This window comes from Corapipo altera, unplaced genomic scaffold (assembly GCF_003945725.1).
Source record: "Corapipo altera isolate COAL_440 unplaced genomic scaffold, ASM394572v1 52b, whole genome shotgun sequence".
In the NCBI taxonomy this organism is placed as follows: Eukaryota; Metazoa; Chordata; class Aves; order Passeriformes; family Pipridae; genus Corapipo; species Corapipo altera.
This window is the reverse complement of record NW_020884922.1, coordinates 3,639,165-3,658,571: the sequence shown is the minus strand read 5'-3', so window position 1 is coordinate 3,658,571 and position 19,407 is coordinate 3,639,165. Positions and strand designations below refer to the sequence as shown.

General features: G+C 33.6%; 1 protein-coding gene across 50 annotated transcripts in view; it reads right to left on the bottom strand.

The window, feature by feature from the left end:
• The window catches only part of RIMS2 (regulating synaptic membrane exocytosis 2), a 448,206-nt gene that overhangs the window by 144,841 nt on the left and 283,958 nt on the right, over positions 1–19,407 (bottom strand). For 33 of the 50 annotated variants that reach the window (XM_027657142.1, XM_027657165.1, XM_027657167.1 and 30 more), the window contains 2 exons: positions 16,618–16,734; positions 1,902–1,967 (listed from right to left, as the gene is read on the bottom strand). In XM_027657142.1, coding sequence (XP_027512943.1) covers positions 1,902–1,967; positions 16,618–16,734 — 183 coding nt within the window. The remainder of the gene's footprint in view (positions 1–1,901; positions 1,968–16,617; positions 16,735–19,407) is intronic. The other 17 variants (XM_027657166.1, XM_027657157.1, XM_027657170.1 and 14 more) reach the window with 1 other exon arrangement.

The window sequence follows — 19,407 nt, the reverse complement described above, 5'->3', positions numbered from 1 at the left end:
GATAACTAATTAAATTTTATTCTCGCATTATTCTTCCAGCTACTGAATATGGACTACTGAAACACCTGCAGCATCATTTCAATTAGTTGAAGACAATGTAAAATACATGTAGTAGTATTTTATCTTAACCAGAGCCATTGAGAAAGAAAACAATGGGACAAAAAAAAGCTGCTTTAAGAAATCAGGTGATAAATTGTTTACATGCCACCACTCCAGTACATTAAAATAGATACAAATCATCCAGCATTTGGTTAAGGAGTTTCAACTGGATCGCTGGAGTTCTGTACTTTCAGGATCTTGTTAGGTTAAAGCCTTAGAGCTCCTGTGTTTTCACTACTCAGTGATTTTCATGACAGTGAGTGAGAAGCAAGGCAGGGATTATCAGAAAATATCAAGGGAACTCTATTATAAATTTGGACAAAAATGTTCCTTTGTATGTACTGAAAATCCTAGCCGAAGGCTGTAGGATGAACTTTTTATGGCTTTAATACACTGATCCAAAAGTTTTCATGAATCTATTCCTGGGAATCACAGCAGTATTTTTTGCATTACTCCATTTTTTAAAAAACTTCTCATATTCAGAATCTGAGGTTTTACAATATTATTACAAACTTAATAACACCACATCTCCTGATCATTATGTTGAGGGAAGAACGTATGGGGTGCAGTATATGCGAGTGTCAATCAGCTGCCCTAGGTTCTTCCATGTCAAATTGGATGGTAAGGGGAATGGTTTTTTATGTTTTTGGGGGGTTTTTTTGCATGGTTTGTAGCCAGATCAATGACTGCACAAAATTCACTTCAGTTTAATCTAATTTAGTTTTAGACTAGATTTAGATTTAGTTCAGTCTAAATTGGAGCACAGCTGGAGAATGACAGATATATCTTTACACTCTCCCTGATCATCCATATCCTCAAAATGAAAACCAGTCTCTCCAATTAGTCAGTATTTAAAGTAAGATTTTTTCGTAAAAGTACTTTATTGCAGACACCAAAACCACATAAATATGATTTTAAAATTGCAGTGCACTTTGTTTTTCTTTAAATATGACTGTATTTATTCATAGTAATCAAACGAAAACAAAATTTCTTGCTATTAGGAAATAATCTCTGCTTTACCTATTTTCATACTGTAGATAAAAATCCGACATTGACTTAAAAACGGACAGAGAAATATAAAATATCTAATTGTACAAAGGGAGAGGAATACCGATCCACTCAGTTTTTCAGATTTTCTTCTTTTTGGACTTTGCCTAGCCCTTTAAACATGAAAGGCATGATCAAATAACTATTTCCAGAGACACTTCAAAATGTTACAGATTACATGTCAGATTTTAGTTGTATTATGTATATCAAAATTAAGGAAGACTAATATTACTTTGGGTCCTAGAACAGCAAACACCCAAAATCAGTTTGAAGGCATTTGGTTAGTCCTTTTTTAAGTCAAAATGAGCAGTAACATGTTAAAAGCTGAGCACCTTCTTAAGCGACTCAGGTTATTAAAAGAATGAAATTAAGGATACTAAATTGTCCTATAATCATTCCTAGTGACTGACAGGGTTAGCCATTAGAATTATGGTGCAGTTAGGTGGAGAAAAAACTTTCAGTTGTACCTAAGTTCCTCTGCACTATTCAGTTTTCCTCCCACATCTAATGAATAAAAAATTTTTCAAGTGAAGAATTATGCTTAAAAAAATCCAAAGTCGTATTAATAGCGGCCTAAAAGAAAATGAGGTACTTAAAACTATGGAAATTAGTTGTTCTGTATTTAGAGAAATATGGCATAAAGTGCACTGTAAATTTAGATATCATTAGTCTGGGCCTATTAGAAATTTTAGGCTACACTTCATAAAAAATGTATTACTCAGCTTTATCTATTTTTACTATATAAATTAAAATACCTTTCAGGAGTATAGGCTGTGTCATCATAATATGAAATAGGCACTCTTCTCTCCTGTCTAGTCCTCCTGAGTATGGAATAAACAGCACAGATATTTCAGACAATTTAAAGGGTGCTTCTTTCATTATGTTTTCTCTTACTGTATTATTAAGATGTGATGAAGATAGTGCAGTTTGATCTACAGTTCAGTAGTATATTCTGAACATACATTTTCGTATATATGTGTTAATTTCATCCTTCTACTTTCAAATTATATTCAGAAATTATTAATAACATATTAAGAACACCTGATCAATGCACACATATTTCATAGGAGTAAAAAGTTACATTGACAGGACACTAGTACTTGAGCAATTGAGAAAAATCACCAGAAATAGGATATATATGTTAGAAAATTTCTTACTGATAAAATGTCAGGAAAAAAAAATTGAAGCAAAATCTTGTTTCCTTAAGTGAAACGACAGAAATTCTGCCTGTATAAGTCTAGAGGATTCTAAATTTGGGGGTATAAATAAAAGTATAAATAAAGCTCAACACGTCCAGCCATGATGTCTTGCGTATGTTCAACCTGAGTATCTGCAGCAATGTGAACTGATACAGGTAGTGCCACTGTGCTATCACATTAAAGAGTCAAGGAAATTTGGAACAGAGTACTGAGCAGCAGGATGTTCTTGAGAAAACCCCAAGTCCAAAGGACAGTGAAGTCACTGAAGATGCTCGTGTGCCTGTTGTCTTCCTTAGGCATATGCTGAAATAAGTATCTTGTCAATGCTGCCTCCATTCCTTTTGGGAGGGAGCATTTCTTCAAAAGGGGGGAACTATCAGAAAGACAAAATGATGAATGTCACAGCCTAAGAATGACCTCAGAAATTAAGGTTTTTGATAATTTAAATGTGGCCTAGAACTAATGATCTGTCATATCTGATAAACAGTAACTGAAACACACTTCAGTAGAGAAAAGATGAAAGAGAATCAAGTAGTTGGTCTGTAGAGGGGGAAAAAAATAAAGAAAAATTCTAGAAGCAATCACAAGCCTTAATGGGCTGGCTGTGAATGAATATAAGATAAGAAATGAAAAGAGCCATGAGTAACAAAGAAGGCAAGTAATTTTAACTAACGTATCTACATATTTGCCTGCAGGACACCCACACTGGTGGATTCACAGCGACATAAAATAAAAATCTCTGTCCTAGATGAGTGATTCCTCCCTGAATTCTGGACTGTACAGACAATGTTCACTATTTTAATGAATAGTGGAAACCGGAAAGTTATTTCATATGCTTAATAAAGTGAAAGATAGGAAGAGAGGTTGTTGCTTGATATCAATAAGGCATTGACCAAGTAGATGGAACTAATAAGACAAGAGTGATTCCCTAGACCTACAAAATAACATATTTTAGAGTAAGCATTGAACTGGGGGAAAATGTAAAGATAAATGAGGAAATATTATACAAAAGGTAAATTTTCCTATATTTCCAATAAAAATAAGGAAGAGGAAACTAGTGTTTTTCAATGTATAAGGGGAAACTGGATAAAGGTTATGCTATAAATAGTCCTTAAATCACTCTCAGAATACGGAAAGAAAAAAGCATGAAAAACCAGGAAATGTGATTGTGGCTGTGAGGTGCTCAGAGGAGTTCATACCTGGTAAGGTGACTCAAGTAACTTGGACACTAATGTTACCCCAGGTAGCCTGGATTCAACAGGATCGTGGAATCCAAGATCAGTTCCTAGGCCCAAGGAATCTCAAGATACTGTTTTAATAGTGAGCTAGAAATATTCCACTTCATGTTGGATTTTCCTTTCTGACCTCAGAAGGAATTAGCTTTAATAACCTTCTGTTCAATAAAGCCCTGGAAAAGATTTACTCCATCTCTCTGCTTAAATCCCAGCTTTTTCATATGTATGTAGTACTGTAATTTTTGCCCTTTATTTTCATTGACTTTACTGTATGTTTGAGAGATTAATTTCTGTAGAAAAGAAAGATTAAAATTTACAAGTCAAGATTCTCAAAGTAAGACAATTTGAGAATAGCTCCGAGTTTCACTAATATCTGAACAGTCACAAACATAAGCAACAATTTGAAAAAGGTCCAGATAAATTAGTGCAAATATGAGTATATATCTAAGGCAAAACATGTATATAAAAATAATTAGTTATTGAAATAGTATACATATGAGCACATTTCATCACATATTTTCAGAAAACAAACACAAAATCCCTCCCCTTATCAAAGTTTCTACATGTGGACTGAACTATTTACACACTTTCTATATATTAGGTTTCATGTAAAACAACACAATTTCAAAACAAATATTTAACTGAGTTCTAAACATTATAATGTCTAATATAGTATACCCTCTGGAGAATTTTTAAAAAACAGTATTTATTTGGAAGGAATTTTTGGATCCTTTTTTGTTTCTATATCCAAAAGTAATTTTACATTTGCTAAAAATATGGTTATATATGATCTGAATCCAGAGCAAACCTTAACAAGCTTCTCAGAGGAACTCATACCCAGAGGGCAGCCATGAAGTTAATATAGAGAGTTCTTTGCTTTGGAAATTTTTACATGGTCCCTCTTGTAAAGCAATACTCATATCAACCTTTATATCTGATCTGAAGCCATCACTTCCTTTTTATTGGCTCATAGTTTATCTGGTTGGTATCTTTATTTCTATTCACTGACAACTATGTAGACCTTTTCCTGGTTTACAATATTTCTGAAAATATCTTAATCACAGGACTACATGAGCACCTTTTAAAAGCCACTGTATTTCAAGTGGATAATTGTTTCACAGAAATTGTTATGGGCTCGACTTCTCTCTGTCATATATTTCCTGCATAAACAGGAACTATGATCTTCTGCAATCACACTCGAGTATTGTGAATGGATACAAGTACTCCTAAATTACAGAATATGTAGTATACAAATACATACAACATAAGGTTACATAAGCATAAACTTTTATTTTTCACTCTATTTTTCACTTAAGCAAAGTATGAGATTTCAGGAAGACACTATTTCCGGGTACTTTAAGTAGATAGGCTTTTCCTTATTATTTCAAAGAGAATAATAAATGCAATAAGCACTCTGGAAAATTCCAGCAGAAATAAGAGTTTTAAAAGACACAGGGACATAATATCCATATAACCTAATTTATGAAACTGGCTTCTATAAAGCTATTCACCATCTCTAGAGATTTACCCATAGCCCTGAGTAGTCAGTTTTATATGCATACATACTCAGAGTATCAAAACATCTTCACAGTATGTGTTTATCACTTAAAACACAGATCACATTCTCAGTTTGGAATCAAACATGGTACTGTCAATGTGGCAGAGCTAACAATATACTCCACATCAATTGTACCTCTCAAGATCATAGTAAGCACCCTCAGAGTAGGTACGGCACATCTTACGGGAGCGGAGTAATCTGATTGCATCTTCACAAAATAGAGGATACATTGTGTGATCCTGGCTGCCAAAACATAATGGGTGAACACAATGAAAAGCTACCAAAAGATGAAATGAGGACAAAAAAACATGAAAAGCAAGCAATGTCAGCAACAGAACAAAACACTGGAAAAAACCACAGCTGGAACTTTGGTAAATTTTGCGAAAGTACTGTTGAAAATTAAAGTGTATTGGTTCATAGCTATAAGAGCTAAAAGACTATGAGAAAGGTATCACACTTCAGTTTTATCATAACGTTAACAGAGACATACGTGTATGAAATTCTGTATATTAAAATCACAGAATTAGCAGGTATTAGTGTTTGCTAATTTCAATAATTTCCTTTATTTACTTTGTAAAAGACATTAGAGTGATGTAAATAAAGCATTGTCTTCATGGACTACCAATTATAGACTATTGGCCGTGAAAAAATATTCAAGTGAAACACATGAAGAATGACCCAGTGTTTGTGTACACACTGTACTAAGAAAGCTAATGCTGACATCAACTCTACACTTCTAAGTTTTCTACCATTATACACAGACTAATAAAACCAGAAGTGGACATGTAGGTACATAGAAGTACATGCATTATCCACACATAGTCACACAGAGGAAAACATATACCTGACATCTCTGTAATGGTGATCTGTGGACTGGGTGTACCGGGAACGAGGTAAAGTAACATAATGACTGAGTTGATGGCAGAAAGAAAAACACAGATATGATACAATGAGATGGAGAAGGAATGATACACATCACAAAACTAAAAACATTAAGGTCTGAGAATACAGGAGCTACAAAAGTATTGTTAAAGAGCACTGAACTTATTAACAAAATAATATGATATACAGTTATAAAGATAAAATTATCTAGATGATTCACACATTTATTCTGAGAAGCCAGTGGGAGACCATGGATCAAGCAGACAGCTAAAATTTGGGATTTTCTACAGTATTTCAGTTAGGAGGAAAAGATGCAAAAATCCTTCTCTGAAAGCCACTCATGAAGTCAGATTGCCTGTTCCCTTCTTTGAAGGCAGTTATAACTTTAGTATGAAGTTTATCTTTAGTATGAAGACATTTATCTGGTCTGTCTGAAAGGCTATCACCATTGGGAAATCTATCTCCACACAGCTAGCTCTAGAGTTTTCCCATTTCTAAGAGTAAGTTCTCCTAATACTGATTGACTGTGATAAAAAGTGAATTTAGATTAAAGTCTTTCATTATTTAAATAACTCATGGAGAGCTATAACACCAGTAACAGAATATGCCAAAAACCCCAAATACACACAATTCAAAATAATAAACCAAAGGTATTTATATTTTGGTTCTATTTTGAAAATATGACTAAATTTATATATTTTAAATATATTTGTTAGAGCATTCAGTATTTTCTAATTACCAAAAATAGAAGATTGTTATTTCTCTTTTAATATAGACAGGGGAAAAGGGGGTGGAAAATAGCAGGGTTTACCACTAGGAAGGAATAATTGGAATGCAAAATTGCTGGTCTACAGTTCCACTGAAGTTGGGATATTTCAAAGGAATGTCTAATCACGAGAGTCCACATTGGGAGTGTAAACTGATTTCACAAGAAACATAGAAAACCTCATGTTTATCCTCCATTTTTATTTCTCACACCTTAAGTTGCATGGAATGATTTTTCTCTTAATCACATTTTTCTAGTAATCCCATTGTTACAGGTAGCTATATTACCTACACTTATTATATTTGCTTCTTTTGCATGAGGATAAAATATACCATCAGTCACATGTAAATTTTCCTTATAAGCATATTAGGTGAATTATATATAGTACAGTAGATCTTTGTGTTCACTTCTTGTCAAAAAAATGCAAAAGCAGAATCACCACTATACAAAACTTCTTACTCTAATCCCTCTTTATGAAATTTAAACTTTGCAGTTTATTATATGAGTGAGGAGCAGTAAGCAATTCAGCAGGGCCAAATTTGACATGGTACACTGAAAATTTGAGGAAGGACTAACAATTAAGAAAATAATCATAGAGTTTACACTGCAGGCTGCAAAAAGCCATTAGTGTTTTTAAACTAATGCACAAACCTAAGTACCAAAAGCAGTCTACCTATAACAGCCTGGCAGTCAGCATGTTGCCAAGAAACATGAAAAAAAATTTCACCATGTTCTTAAAATGTTCTTAAGAATATATGCACACCCACAGGAAGAACAATGTAAAAATGTAGGAGTCTATCCCACAGCAGTTATGATATGTAAGATGGTGGTGAACAACTGAATACCAGTTTATTCTTTCCACTACATGGTGACATTCCCAGGCTACATCCATATGAATATGCCCTAAAGTGATTCAGATGCAACCCTGAAATTAACACCACAATATTTTAGTAAATATTAAATTAATATTAATAAACAATTAAGCGTTTCCAGACAGTAGATAACATTTTAACAATTCACTTTCACTTTTATGTTTCCAGTAATAAGTTTACTTGGTAGTCTTTAAAAAATATAAGACATCAATAAATACAACGTATTCAACCATTTTTTACAAAGCAAAGCTTTAAGTAAAACTAGGACTTCAAGCAGAACATGTGTTGCAGAACATGAATCTCATGGGAACGCAATTGGTATTTGCAAGAAGATTATTTATTGTCAGCAAGAAGGAAAACCCCAGACTGTTCTCTTCACGTATGTGAATGAAACACCATCAATTAATATTGCTCAGGATTTCAGTCCTAACTACTTTTCATATTGCCACCAAACTATGTTAATTGCCCAAGATCTGGTATCGAGTTTTGTTCTAATAGCTTTAGAAACTCAGAACTCCAGTGTTCTCATCAAGTTATGAGACTTTTGGTTTTGAGACAGGCAGTTCAACTTTTCCTTATTTTTTTTTTTTAAATTCAATCAGGTTTACAGAATCAGAGTATGCCAGCATTTGGAGATAATCACTTATACAGTTTAATATGTAATGACTTTTAACAGGTTTAAAATATTCTTCCTCCTCAGAACTCTGCTTGTCTATACAGAGGAGTGAGGTAAACTTTAGCTTATACTTGACCTGATCCTCTGGCATTACTGGCTATTCATACCTTTCCCTATTTTTCAGAGCCCATGTTAACCATGCTATCTAAGTTTTAATAAAATAATAGAATCATTAAGGTTGGAAAAGACCAACAAGATCAAGTCCAACCGTTGACCAAATAGCACCATGCCCACTAAACTATATTGCAAAGTGCCATGTCTACTAATTTTCTGGACACTTCCAGGGATGGTGACTCCACCACTTCTCTGGGGAACCTGTTGCAATGCCTAACCACTCTTTCAGTGAAGAACTTTTTCCTAATATCCAACCCAAACCTCCTCAGTGCAGCTTAAGACCATTTCCCCTTGTCCTCTTACTAGTTGCCCGGTATTGCCAACCCCCACCTCACCCAAACCTCCTATCAGATAGTTGTGGATAATAAACTTACTATAAAATATTCTTACAAGCGCAGTATAAAAAATAAAAAGAGTATAAAAAAAAATCGAGTCTGTCTGACTCGATTAAGAAGAAACAAGCAGTTCTGTACATGAATTAACACAGTCACTTACTAGAGTACAAGGCATTCATCATAAATCGAGAATATATAGTTTAACAACATTTTTGCATTTCCATATAATCTCTAAAAAATAAAACATTATAAGTATAAAGATATTATTCATGTAAGCATGTGTATCTGTCTGAAAATTGTTTCTACTTAAATACAGTAATATTTTCCATAAAATATGCATATTTCCCTGTGTGAAAGACAGACTGACTGACATGACATAGGTCAAAACATGATAGTATGCACAGTACGAGACAGTGTATTTTCCTGAGCTCTATGTATTTCAACATGCAGAGTAAGATGCTTAAATGCCATCTTTCTTCTGAGCATCTAGCCAATATTAAACTAATTGTTTCTTTATTATTAATATTTTATGTATTTAGGTTAAAATAAATTCTTTTTTCTTTTACAGATATGTTAACAACACCAAAAATGCCTATGACTTATCTAATTCTTAATGTCCTACACTGCAACATACACCACTTTCATTTGGCTAATACCCAGAGTAAAATACTTAAAACCATAAAGTAAATGTATCATAATGTAGTAAAAACATTAAGTTTCACTACACCTATGTGCAATAGAACTTCAGCAATGTTCCAGATCTGCATCTAAAATCAACATCTCTTTTAAGTTGTTAATAAAAATCATGATCTCATATGCTCATGTAGATGGGAATATTCAGAAGACCGTAGAGACAAATTTTAGATATGTCAGATTTTTAATATAAGAGAAGAATTCCAAGATATTTTTTCTTTTTTGACACCCTTGATTTAGATTTCTAGCCTCTTATCACACATTCCTGACTTGCTACATGACAGTAATCAATAGTAGAAATATGACAAATGACAGTATGGTAAAATGAACATGCTAGCCTGCATCCTCACAGATTTGTGAAACATCACCTATTTTGTTACAGATAGCATAGACAGAAAATTTGCAGCAACAACTCATTCCATTTATATTAAAATAATGAATTTGGTCTAATAAGGCAGCACAATAGGCTTGCAATAGGATTATTACTATACACACACACACACACACACACACAATCCCCTGCCACATCCGTGTGTGAGGTAAAAACAGATTTCCACTGTTCTGACAAGATTCCAGATATACAGGCAGAGTAACTTTCCATTTTTTAAAGTGAACAAAAAATTAATTAAATTTTTCTGATATTGCTCACCTATTTGTCCATTTCTTTACAGATTCATTAGAATTCAATGGACCATGAGGGTAAGAAAACAGAAATCAGAGATACACTAACAGATTAGATTGCCTAATTGGAATCATTTAGTGTTCAGGAACAGAGTTGACATATCAGAACAGTCTTGAGGAACACACTTGAAAACACACACACACACACACACACACACACACACACACACACACACACAGGGTGCCTCACTTGAGCCTGATGGAATAAATACCTTTCTGTTCTTAGTATACAGGGGAAGTTTAACCTGTTCTCTACTGCTTTGGATATTTTATTCAATAGTAAAGATGAGGCATTTAGAAGATAATCTATCCCTTTCAATTTTCATTCTCTGTGACCATTTGATTGACATTCCAGCTTCCCTGCTAGAGTGTGGAACAACTTGCCTCCCAAGTGCTTCTGTGGAAAGGATGAAGTACTGGAGTACTATTACTTCCTGACAGTCTTGTGTTTATTGGAATATCCATAAATAATTCTGAATGAAAAAAACAACTTTCTGTTCCACTGTTAGAGCCTGCATGAATAAAACTCAGTTGACACAAGAAGTTTCTCTCATCTTATTATTGTTTATTCCAATAGTCAGCTTTTTCCGGTGTATTATCTTATTGTAATTAAAGTAATATATTGTATCATTGGCAACAGTGTTATCCTCTATTTTTAGTAAGACTCTTTTACACTTTTTCAACTGAAATAACAAATTAAATGAATGATAAGCATAAAACTGCTGAAATTGTTAAAAAATTAATATAATTTTTTACTGGTATGAATTTGCCTTTAATCAAACACTCCCAAACTTCTCAAGGTACAATTTTCTGAAAAACTAGCAATGTAATAAAATGGGAATTACTTTAATCAGACTGCAGGTAGTTCTTTGGATTAATTGGAAATTTAGGGGGAAAAAAGCCATTGAAAGTGGTAGAAGGGAAAAGAGAGAGGGGTGACATGAAATTTAGGGAAAGTGCTGTGTGAAGGAATGAAGTAAAAAACTGTGCCTGGGATCAAATTAGCTGGGAGGTTGAGCACAGAATTGCTCAAGGGAAGAGGACCCTAAAACTAATAAAATGATGTGGTTTCAGGTAAAAGGTGTACTATATTTCCTATTAGCAGTTTCCTCATTTCAAGAATGGAAAGCAACTATTACAACTAGTTACTCTTTCCGAAGAAGTGAGTCCACTGATATTCTCCTAAAAGTTTATATTCTCATCTGAATAAAGCAGGAGTTAATGTGCCCTGTGGTACAATACTTCCCATGTTGCTTTATTAACACCTGGTAAATCACACCTAAAAAGTACGTAAATAAAATGTGAAGTCAAGCTCTTAACCTTTAGAAAACAGTAAATGCCATTCAAGAATAAAGCACTGGTTATGTAATTTCCCCCAGTACATTTCATAAAAAAGATTAACAGAATATTTTTATTTAATAGTTTGGGGTTTTAAAAGAAAAAAACACAAGTTTTCCTTACTTATAGACATGAAAAATTTTTTCATCAATAATGGTATGAATGCTTTTTGTTACATCAATTGTATAGAATTTCCTGCTAATCTTCTGGATAGATAAAATCCTAGAAAAATTCCAGTGGATTGCAACTGGCAGTTTGAAGACTTAAGCTGTGAAACAACAACAATTATCAGCAGAGAATTTGTAAGCTGACACATATTCAGTCAAGATGACTTTCAATAAGTCAGAATCACATTATCACAGTGCTCCCCATACTATATTTTAAGTCCTTGCTCCAAAGGGAGCAACTAAAGTCTTTTATCAGAACTGCAGTAACACTGAAGTCTTTTATCAGAACTGCATTATATTTAACAGGGGAATTTTGTTTGTGCATTTCATTCTGAGGAATGTGTCTATGACTTTCTGTTGTTGTTGTTGTTGTTGTTTTTGTTTAATTTGGCACAAAGGTTCTGAATCAGGAGTCCTTACAGGTGTAGCTACATTTGAAACACTGCACTTGCCACCTTCCCACTGCACATCCTTCTGTAGGAGATAATCATTCTTCAGCACTCATGGAGGCACCAGGTTGGTGGGTGGTGCAGCTAACTCTGCAACTTAACAGTGATTTGAAAGGAGAAGAAAAACTTAAACGCTCCAATTATTGAGATTCCAGTTGATGCAAACATTTTATAACACAACTATAAGTAAATTTTCAGCCATGTATTTCTTATACTTTACTGGGTGTTTGAAGAAGCATAGCAATGACATTGCACAGCCACATGTGGGTATTTACCCACGTGACACACAGAACCAAAAACTGAAAATACTACCCCAGAACTTCTACAAAAAACATCAGGTATACTTTGCAATATCTTTGTACCTGTAGTGTACATTTAAATGATTTTACACTAAAATATTAAGTAAATAATAAATAAATGACTAATTACATATTATTCAGACGTGCATTTAATAAAGACTGTGAAAAAAATATAAGGTTTTATGGTGCAACGTCTCAAAAACTCTTTTCCCAGTTTGACCTAATCTGGCACCTACATAATAATAATATTGGATTAGGAGCCTGCTACTCATAGATAAAGCAACTGCATAGTGTAAGATGACATTTAATTATATACATTCTACAGAAATGTAGAATTTATGTTGCTTTTACCCACATTCAATTTTGTGTTAAATAATAGATGCAGGTAATTAAATAGTGTTTTAGCTAACGTGTAGCAGACTCACCACCTTAAATATAGTAAACAGATTTTTTTGGCATATATTTTGACATCTACTTTATGTTTAGAAAAAGCACCCCCTTTCAACAGCATGAAACAAACAAACATATTTAAAAGGATTTAAAGATAATGGAGAATATTTCTTTAAATAATCATGCCTATGGTTACCCCATTACTCTAAAATGACAGATAACAACTTTTGTGCTTTAAAATGGAAAGTGTGCAACAGCTTTGATGAAGAATAGTGGACTCAATTTGACTTGCCTTTTCTCTGTTTTCTCCTAAGTGTCCAGTAGAAAAACCTTTATGCTTTAGTCATTCTCTGAATGTTTACTATATGTATGCTAAATTCACTATTAGCAATTCCATGCCTCTAGGAGAGCCCATTTAGGCTAAAGAATATAGCTAAATTAATGGTTGCTAAATAGTATCTAAGCTTGTTAGAGCCTGAGTACAATTTCCTTACAGTCTTGATGTTTGTTGTTAACTGATGAAAGAACTTTCAGAAAGAAATACACAGATATAGTTTTGACTGATGTTAAGATTCTCACATTTTTACTCTAACTAGGCTAATACTGATAGTTTAAATATTAAACTCGGGTTAAATCTGGTTGCTTCCAAAATTTTCTCTATAGTTTGATTAGTTTCAGTTTTTCAAGTGACATAAAATCAGTTTTTGAGAATTTATTAAAATGTCAAACTGAAGTTTGCAAGGTTATCCCACTACAGATAAAAGATCTTAAGGAACTAGGGTCTGTATTAGGTCATAAGCATTCATATTTCTTTACATTAAAAATTTAGGCTATCTCATAGGAGTGTGGGTACGTGCAAAAAACCTTACATTTTGACAAAAATTAACTAGAAGGTCTATACTAAATATCCAGGGAACAAATGAACATGATTTCTCACTTTGAGTTAGCAGTATACACAGTACAATTCTGACATTTTTGATGATACAGCAACAGATACAAATTTGAATTGTAAAATTACCTTGCCAACAAAAATAAGTATATGATTTAATAGCCACATTTGACATATTTAAAGGTTTGTGTCTGAAATTGAAATTGTCTCCACATAAATTTTAAAAATTATGTCTTTCAGAGTTTTTAATTTCTGTTATTTTTATTTTATTTTCTGTTCTAATTACGCATTCAATTTTGAAGGAATATTGACATTTATTATTCTTGAGGTCATTAAGCATTTTGCACGTGGTTTCAACTAACTCCTTAGTGCCATATACCTTAGAGAACTCTATGTTGAATTATGTAGAAAAGGAAGAGAAGAATTTTCTTACTCATATTCTCAGTCATACTTTAAGTAAGCAACTGAGCATATCTATAAGAAGGGACTTTTTCAAAATCCCCTTTTTGCAAACAGTTTCAGGGGCCTAATGGACCATGGAAAGAGGAAAACCATCAGAACTGTGGGAAAGTAAAATGTGATTTGTTTTCAGAGCCAAATGTGGATGACATGTAGAGAGATTATAAACCTATACAAAAGTTTAGTTTTTCCAATTCTCCAAACTGCCTGCAGTCCCAGGAATTTTCAGGATCAGCACCATTAAAGACCTACTTTTGGGACACCACTGGGTTTTTATTATGTAACAGAGTCAGTATCACAAATATTCTCTAACAAAATTTGAAGTCTAATAATTTTTCCATTCATAAAACCAGTGTCAAACTAACGAATAGAAAGTATGATAAAGTTTGGGAGCAGTCTTCCTGTTCTCTTCAGCGTTGCCTAAAACCAATACATTTCAGTTGCAATAGAGTCATAACTAGTCAGCAATTTGATTACACAGGCAACAACTCACCATGTATGAAGAGGAGAACTTCTCTGTGTGTTTTGGAAAACACAGACAACATATAAACGTGTTCAGAGATTCAGAGCACACCTAACAAGCAAATACCTATTAATCTAGAATGGTCACGTGAAAATTCAATAATCTCATCAGCAGCAAATTTCTGACAGTTTTTCTAACACATTCTAGAAAAATGAATTCTTTTTCTCTAAATCAGGTCAGTCCAATAGGGATGATTTGATCGAAATGATGGGGAAATATTGTGGTACTGTACTTCAAGCAAACTTTCACTGCTATGCACTCATCTGTGAGGTAGCAAGAGAACTGGCACAGTGAACAAACTCAGAAGCATTCCATAAGACATATGCAGGCTCTGAGGACAAGTTTAGATACTATTTCAAGGATGAGTGCTCTAAAAATCAACATAATATTATATCCCAAATGCATTCTGTAATTTTCTTTTAAGGAAACAGCTCAGAATCTTCAAGTTGTTTATCGCCTTCTGTGTGAAAATCAGACAGTCTCATGAGTCAACTAAATAGGTTGTATTTTCCATAAGTTAAATAGAAATATTAAATAATATATTGTAAAAAAGAGGTTCATTTATAATCTACCATACTTGTAAGGAATACAGTCAGTATCCTGGATTGCAAATACTTGACCATTTTTTCAATATATTTATTTTTGGCTCATTTGACTTTTTTTTGGACAAATAAAATTAAAAATCACTGGAAAATATTTATTTTTTTTAATTCATTTTGGTACTCTTTTTTTTAACTTATCAAAATAGAAATAATTATTTTTTTTCTTCTGAAATAAGAAAAATATTATAAACTTCTGAAGAATATTGTCTTGCATTCCATATAATCATTGACCACCACATCACTGTTCTTTTAAGAAATATTAACCTTTTCTGTTCAATATAGCTCACTAAAAGGCACTGAAATTCTTTGTATTACAGTTAGGTACCCCAAGTATGTGCTTTGATGTCACTTGAGGAATAACTTCTAATGTGAATCTGTAAAAGTATTAACTCCAAATATTAGTCATATATCACTGGAGATTACAAAATATATCTATATTACTCCTTGCTATATGCAACTGTGAAATGAGACAATATCTGGCAATCATTTCTCTCATTATAAAATGCAGGTTTTCAACTTGGTGCATAAGAAGCTGGAAGATTTTAAAAATTAAATGTAATAAATGCTTTCTGTTTTGATTTTCTGACCTGAAGACAATGAGGTGGAAAAGATCAATAATTTTTTTAATGTCACAAAGTCATTGCCACAGTTAATTCAGCAAAATTAAATACATTATTCAATTATTGGTGCAATTTTTTTTTTACAGCATTAAAATTCATAGAGCTTGAGAAAGCTCTGCTTACTCTTTGGAAAGTTCCATCAGGCAAAACTTTAGTAACGTTAGTCACAGTCAGAGGTGCCTCTAAACACAAAGACCCTGACTTTATACATGTTGCCCTAAGCTTTTTTTTTTTAATAAAGTTGCTCAGAAGTTTGACCAAAGCCAAACACAGAACACAGTACTAGAATATACTTTTGTTAACCTGTGAACTGCACTTTATCCAATAGGAGTATTACATTAATATGGAGCTAAAATTATCTGGTTTTATACCTCTTTATTCAGCAGCAAAAATCATCAAGTCTACTGCTCGATCTCTTAAAAAGATATTCAGCACAAAGAATTTGTTAATACGTAAAAACATTTTTATAAAAAAGGACAATTAACTATTTGTCTTTTATATTGTACATTTTCTCATATATTTTTTTCAAATTCCCTCCTGGCAAAGACAGACTCACTTGACGGTGTTGTCAGCCTTATGTGCACTTTAGATCTTTTAATGTATGTCATGTAACCAGTGGATAAATGAATAGGGAAATGCTAATCTCTGGGTAAATTTGCTATTTCCTTTTCAAGCTACCATGCTGGAGTAACTCACGTGTTCCTAATTCCAGGCCGATATTTACCTCTCTCTGTCCGGGGAGTAGTGGTCATCTATGACTCGGTGTCTGTCCATTCGGTTCAGGGTGTTGTAATGCGCAGCAGTGGATCGAGTCCCTCGTGGTCCCTGATCCACATTCCGACTGAGGATAAAAGATATCAGATTCTGAGTTCTGAGTGTGCCTGTACTGTATACCCTCACTGGATTGTACAGACAAGTATTAGCAAACATGTTTGTAATGAGATCTAGCTGACATGCCTTTGGATAAATTTACTCTGAAATAATTTTAGAACTCAAAAAAATTTGCTCATTTAGAAAAAAGTGTCAAGTCTATGATAGGGATAGAGTTTTCTTCCTTTGTTTCAATATTTGTTTGTTTTGGAAATGAGAGGAAAACTTTTTTTTTTTAATTAGAAAGGTTAATTTCAGACAAAATTTCATTAGTCTTTCCAGACTAGTACCTTCAAGAAGAATTTCCTTCTAGCTGAAACATGCACTGTAAAAAATTTTTCATGAGTTCTTGATTTTGGCTATAGTATAAAGATGTAAAATTGAATTAGTTACAATGGGGACGTCTGGCTGTTACAGTGGAGTGCAACCTGCTGAAATCATTGTCATCTGAATTAAAAATAGCTGCTTATTTTGTCCTGGAAAAATTTATTCTATAATCTCATAGAGAATCTGAACGAGACAGAACTGTTTTAATTAGAGTAAGTGGTGCCCATAGTGCAGGTTTTGTTAAATAGCACCAATAACCTTTGCAGTTTTGTACTATTTGAGACCAAAGCTTTGCCCATCGATTGCTTTACTCAGTTCAACTACTGATACCTACTGATACACACTGACTTCACTTTTTCTGCTCTGTAAAAAAAATCCACAAGAATAGGAAGATAGAAGACAAGTTAACTGTATTATTAGATAATTAAAACATAATTGTTTTGTATAGATTTGAAAATTACAGATTGTATGCTTCCCTCCACACAAATTCAAGTTTTAGACCAATAAATTCTTCTGTCTCCTGTCTTTTACTGCTATCTGCACTAATGTAAGCCTCTGATTTGTTTTTTGTTGCTGTTGATTTTTATCACTCAGGTCCTGTGTCCTTTCTTGTCACTTTCTCTGCCCTTTTGGTACCATCATCCTTATCCTTTGTCATTTACCAATTCCCGATTAGTGTCAACCTGTATATGTATCCTTCACTGCTGCTGCCATGCTGGTGTTTATTTCTGCATATAAGTGCTATGAAGATGTTGCAGTACACATAAACTTTTGCCTTCAGCTCCACCTCATTTGTTATAAAGCATTTCTCCACTCTGGCATTCATGACACCAAATATAAAGTTTACTCTGGTTAATGAACTTTATATTTGCCATATTAAGAGCACAATTCTTCTACCTTCTGGTCTAAAAGTCTTTCTTTCAAGAACTTTTCTGTGTCTTTTAACCCTCCCATTTCTACTGAAAAGATAGAAAATCCAGTATAGCCTTTACCTGCCACTGAATAATACTTTCATGTGTATTTGTACTTTACAATGGACATTGACAAGGCTCTTCTGCTGTCTTTTGTTAACTCTTTTATTTTCCCAACAATTAGCTTCTCATTCCTCCTTTCTGTACTCTAGTTTCTGTCCAACCCTTTTCCCCAGGGTCTCTCTTTTGTTTCAGGTTTCAAAAAAGTTATTTTATCTTACTTATGTCTTCTTTTGAAGCTATCATTTCTTTGTAAAACTTCCTAAAGATCTGAGCTCTCTGGCCAGTAAATCAAAACTCCTGCCAAAACTCTGACTATAAGACTTAGTCCTGAAAACTGAATACCATCCTCTCTGTTAAAATCACTTTCCATAAGATTATGTTATGAGCTTATTTCTCTAAATAAATTTTCTCTTGAAATTTCTGTATTATATCAGATTCTGACTTCATGTTGATTTTTAACATCTTACAGTACTGTATTTCTTCTATTTCAAAGTGTTAATACTATTTCAATCCTGTTTCTCTCTGTTGAGGATATCTTTGTCAGCCAGATTTACTATTTAACAGAAAGTGACATACTTCCTCTAATGAACGTTGTTTTATAAGAAATGTTTCTTTCACAACATGTGAAACTCCTTTGGAACTTTCTTGCAGTTGAGAGAACATGTACGGAGCACCTCCAAAACAAGTACGCAGGTGAAAAGTTGTAATTGCAGGCGATGATGGTAGAGAATAATAAACATCCTGGATTTATCACACCATTTCAGTATAACTACTTTCTACAGTCACCTTCATCTTGCTTTTTCAAATGCATAGGTTTAGAAAAAGCTTAACTCAATGTTGTTCCATGCCTCCCACAGTCTAAACTCCATTCTGATCTACAGAGAGAATAAGAGTCCATTAAATGTGTCAGCTGAAAACACTACAAGACCAGTATCAATTTCTTGTCAGCTACTATGCAATGGGCCTTCGGTGGAGTTTATTAAAAAAATTCAGTAAGACTGAGGACTGAAAAATGGCTTTGAAGATATAACTTCTATGGCCCAAGAGCTCCTGCCTGCAGAGGTGTCAGTCACTAATTGAGAAATCTCTGGGTGTGCAGCACGCTTACTGCAATTAGGACATCTGTATAGCACCATGTGTATAACGAACTCAGTTAAAGAGGGTGCATATGTGATTGATAATGCTCACAGCTTTCCTGAGTACCCTTGCATTTTCAGTAGATTTTAAAAAGACATTCCTGCAACCCATGGATTACGCTTCTTTTCTACAAACATTCAAGTTCTGGTATCCCAATTCTTTGAGCTCAACAAGTCCTCAAAGAAAAGATTTGGTGTGTTGGCACA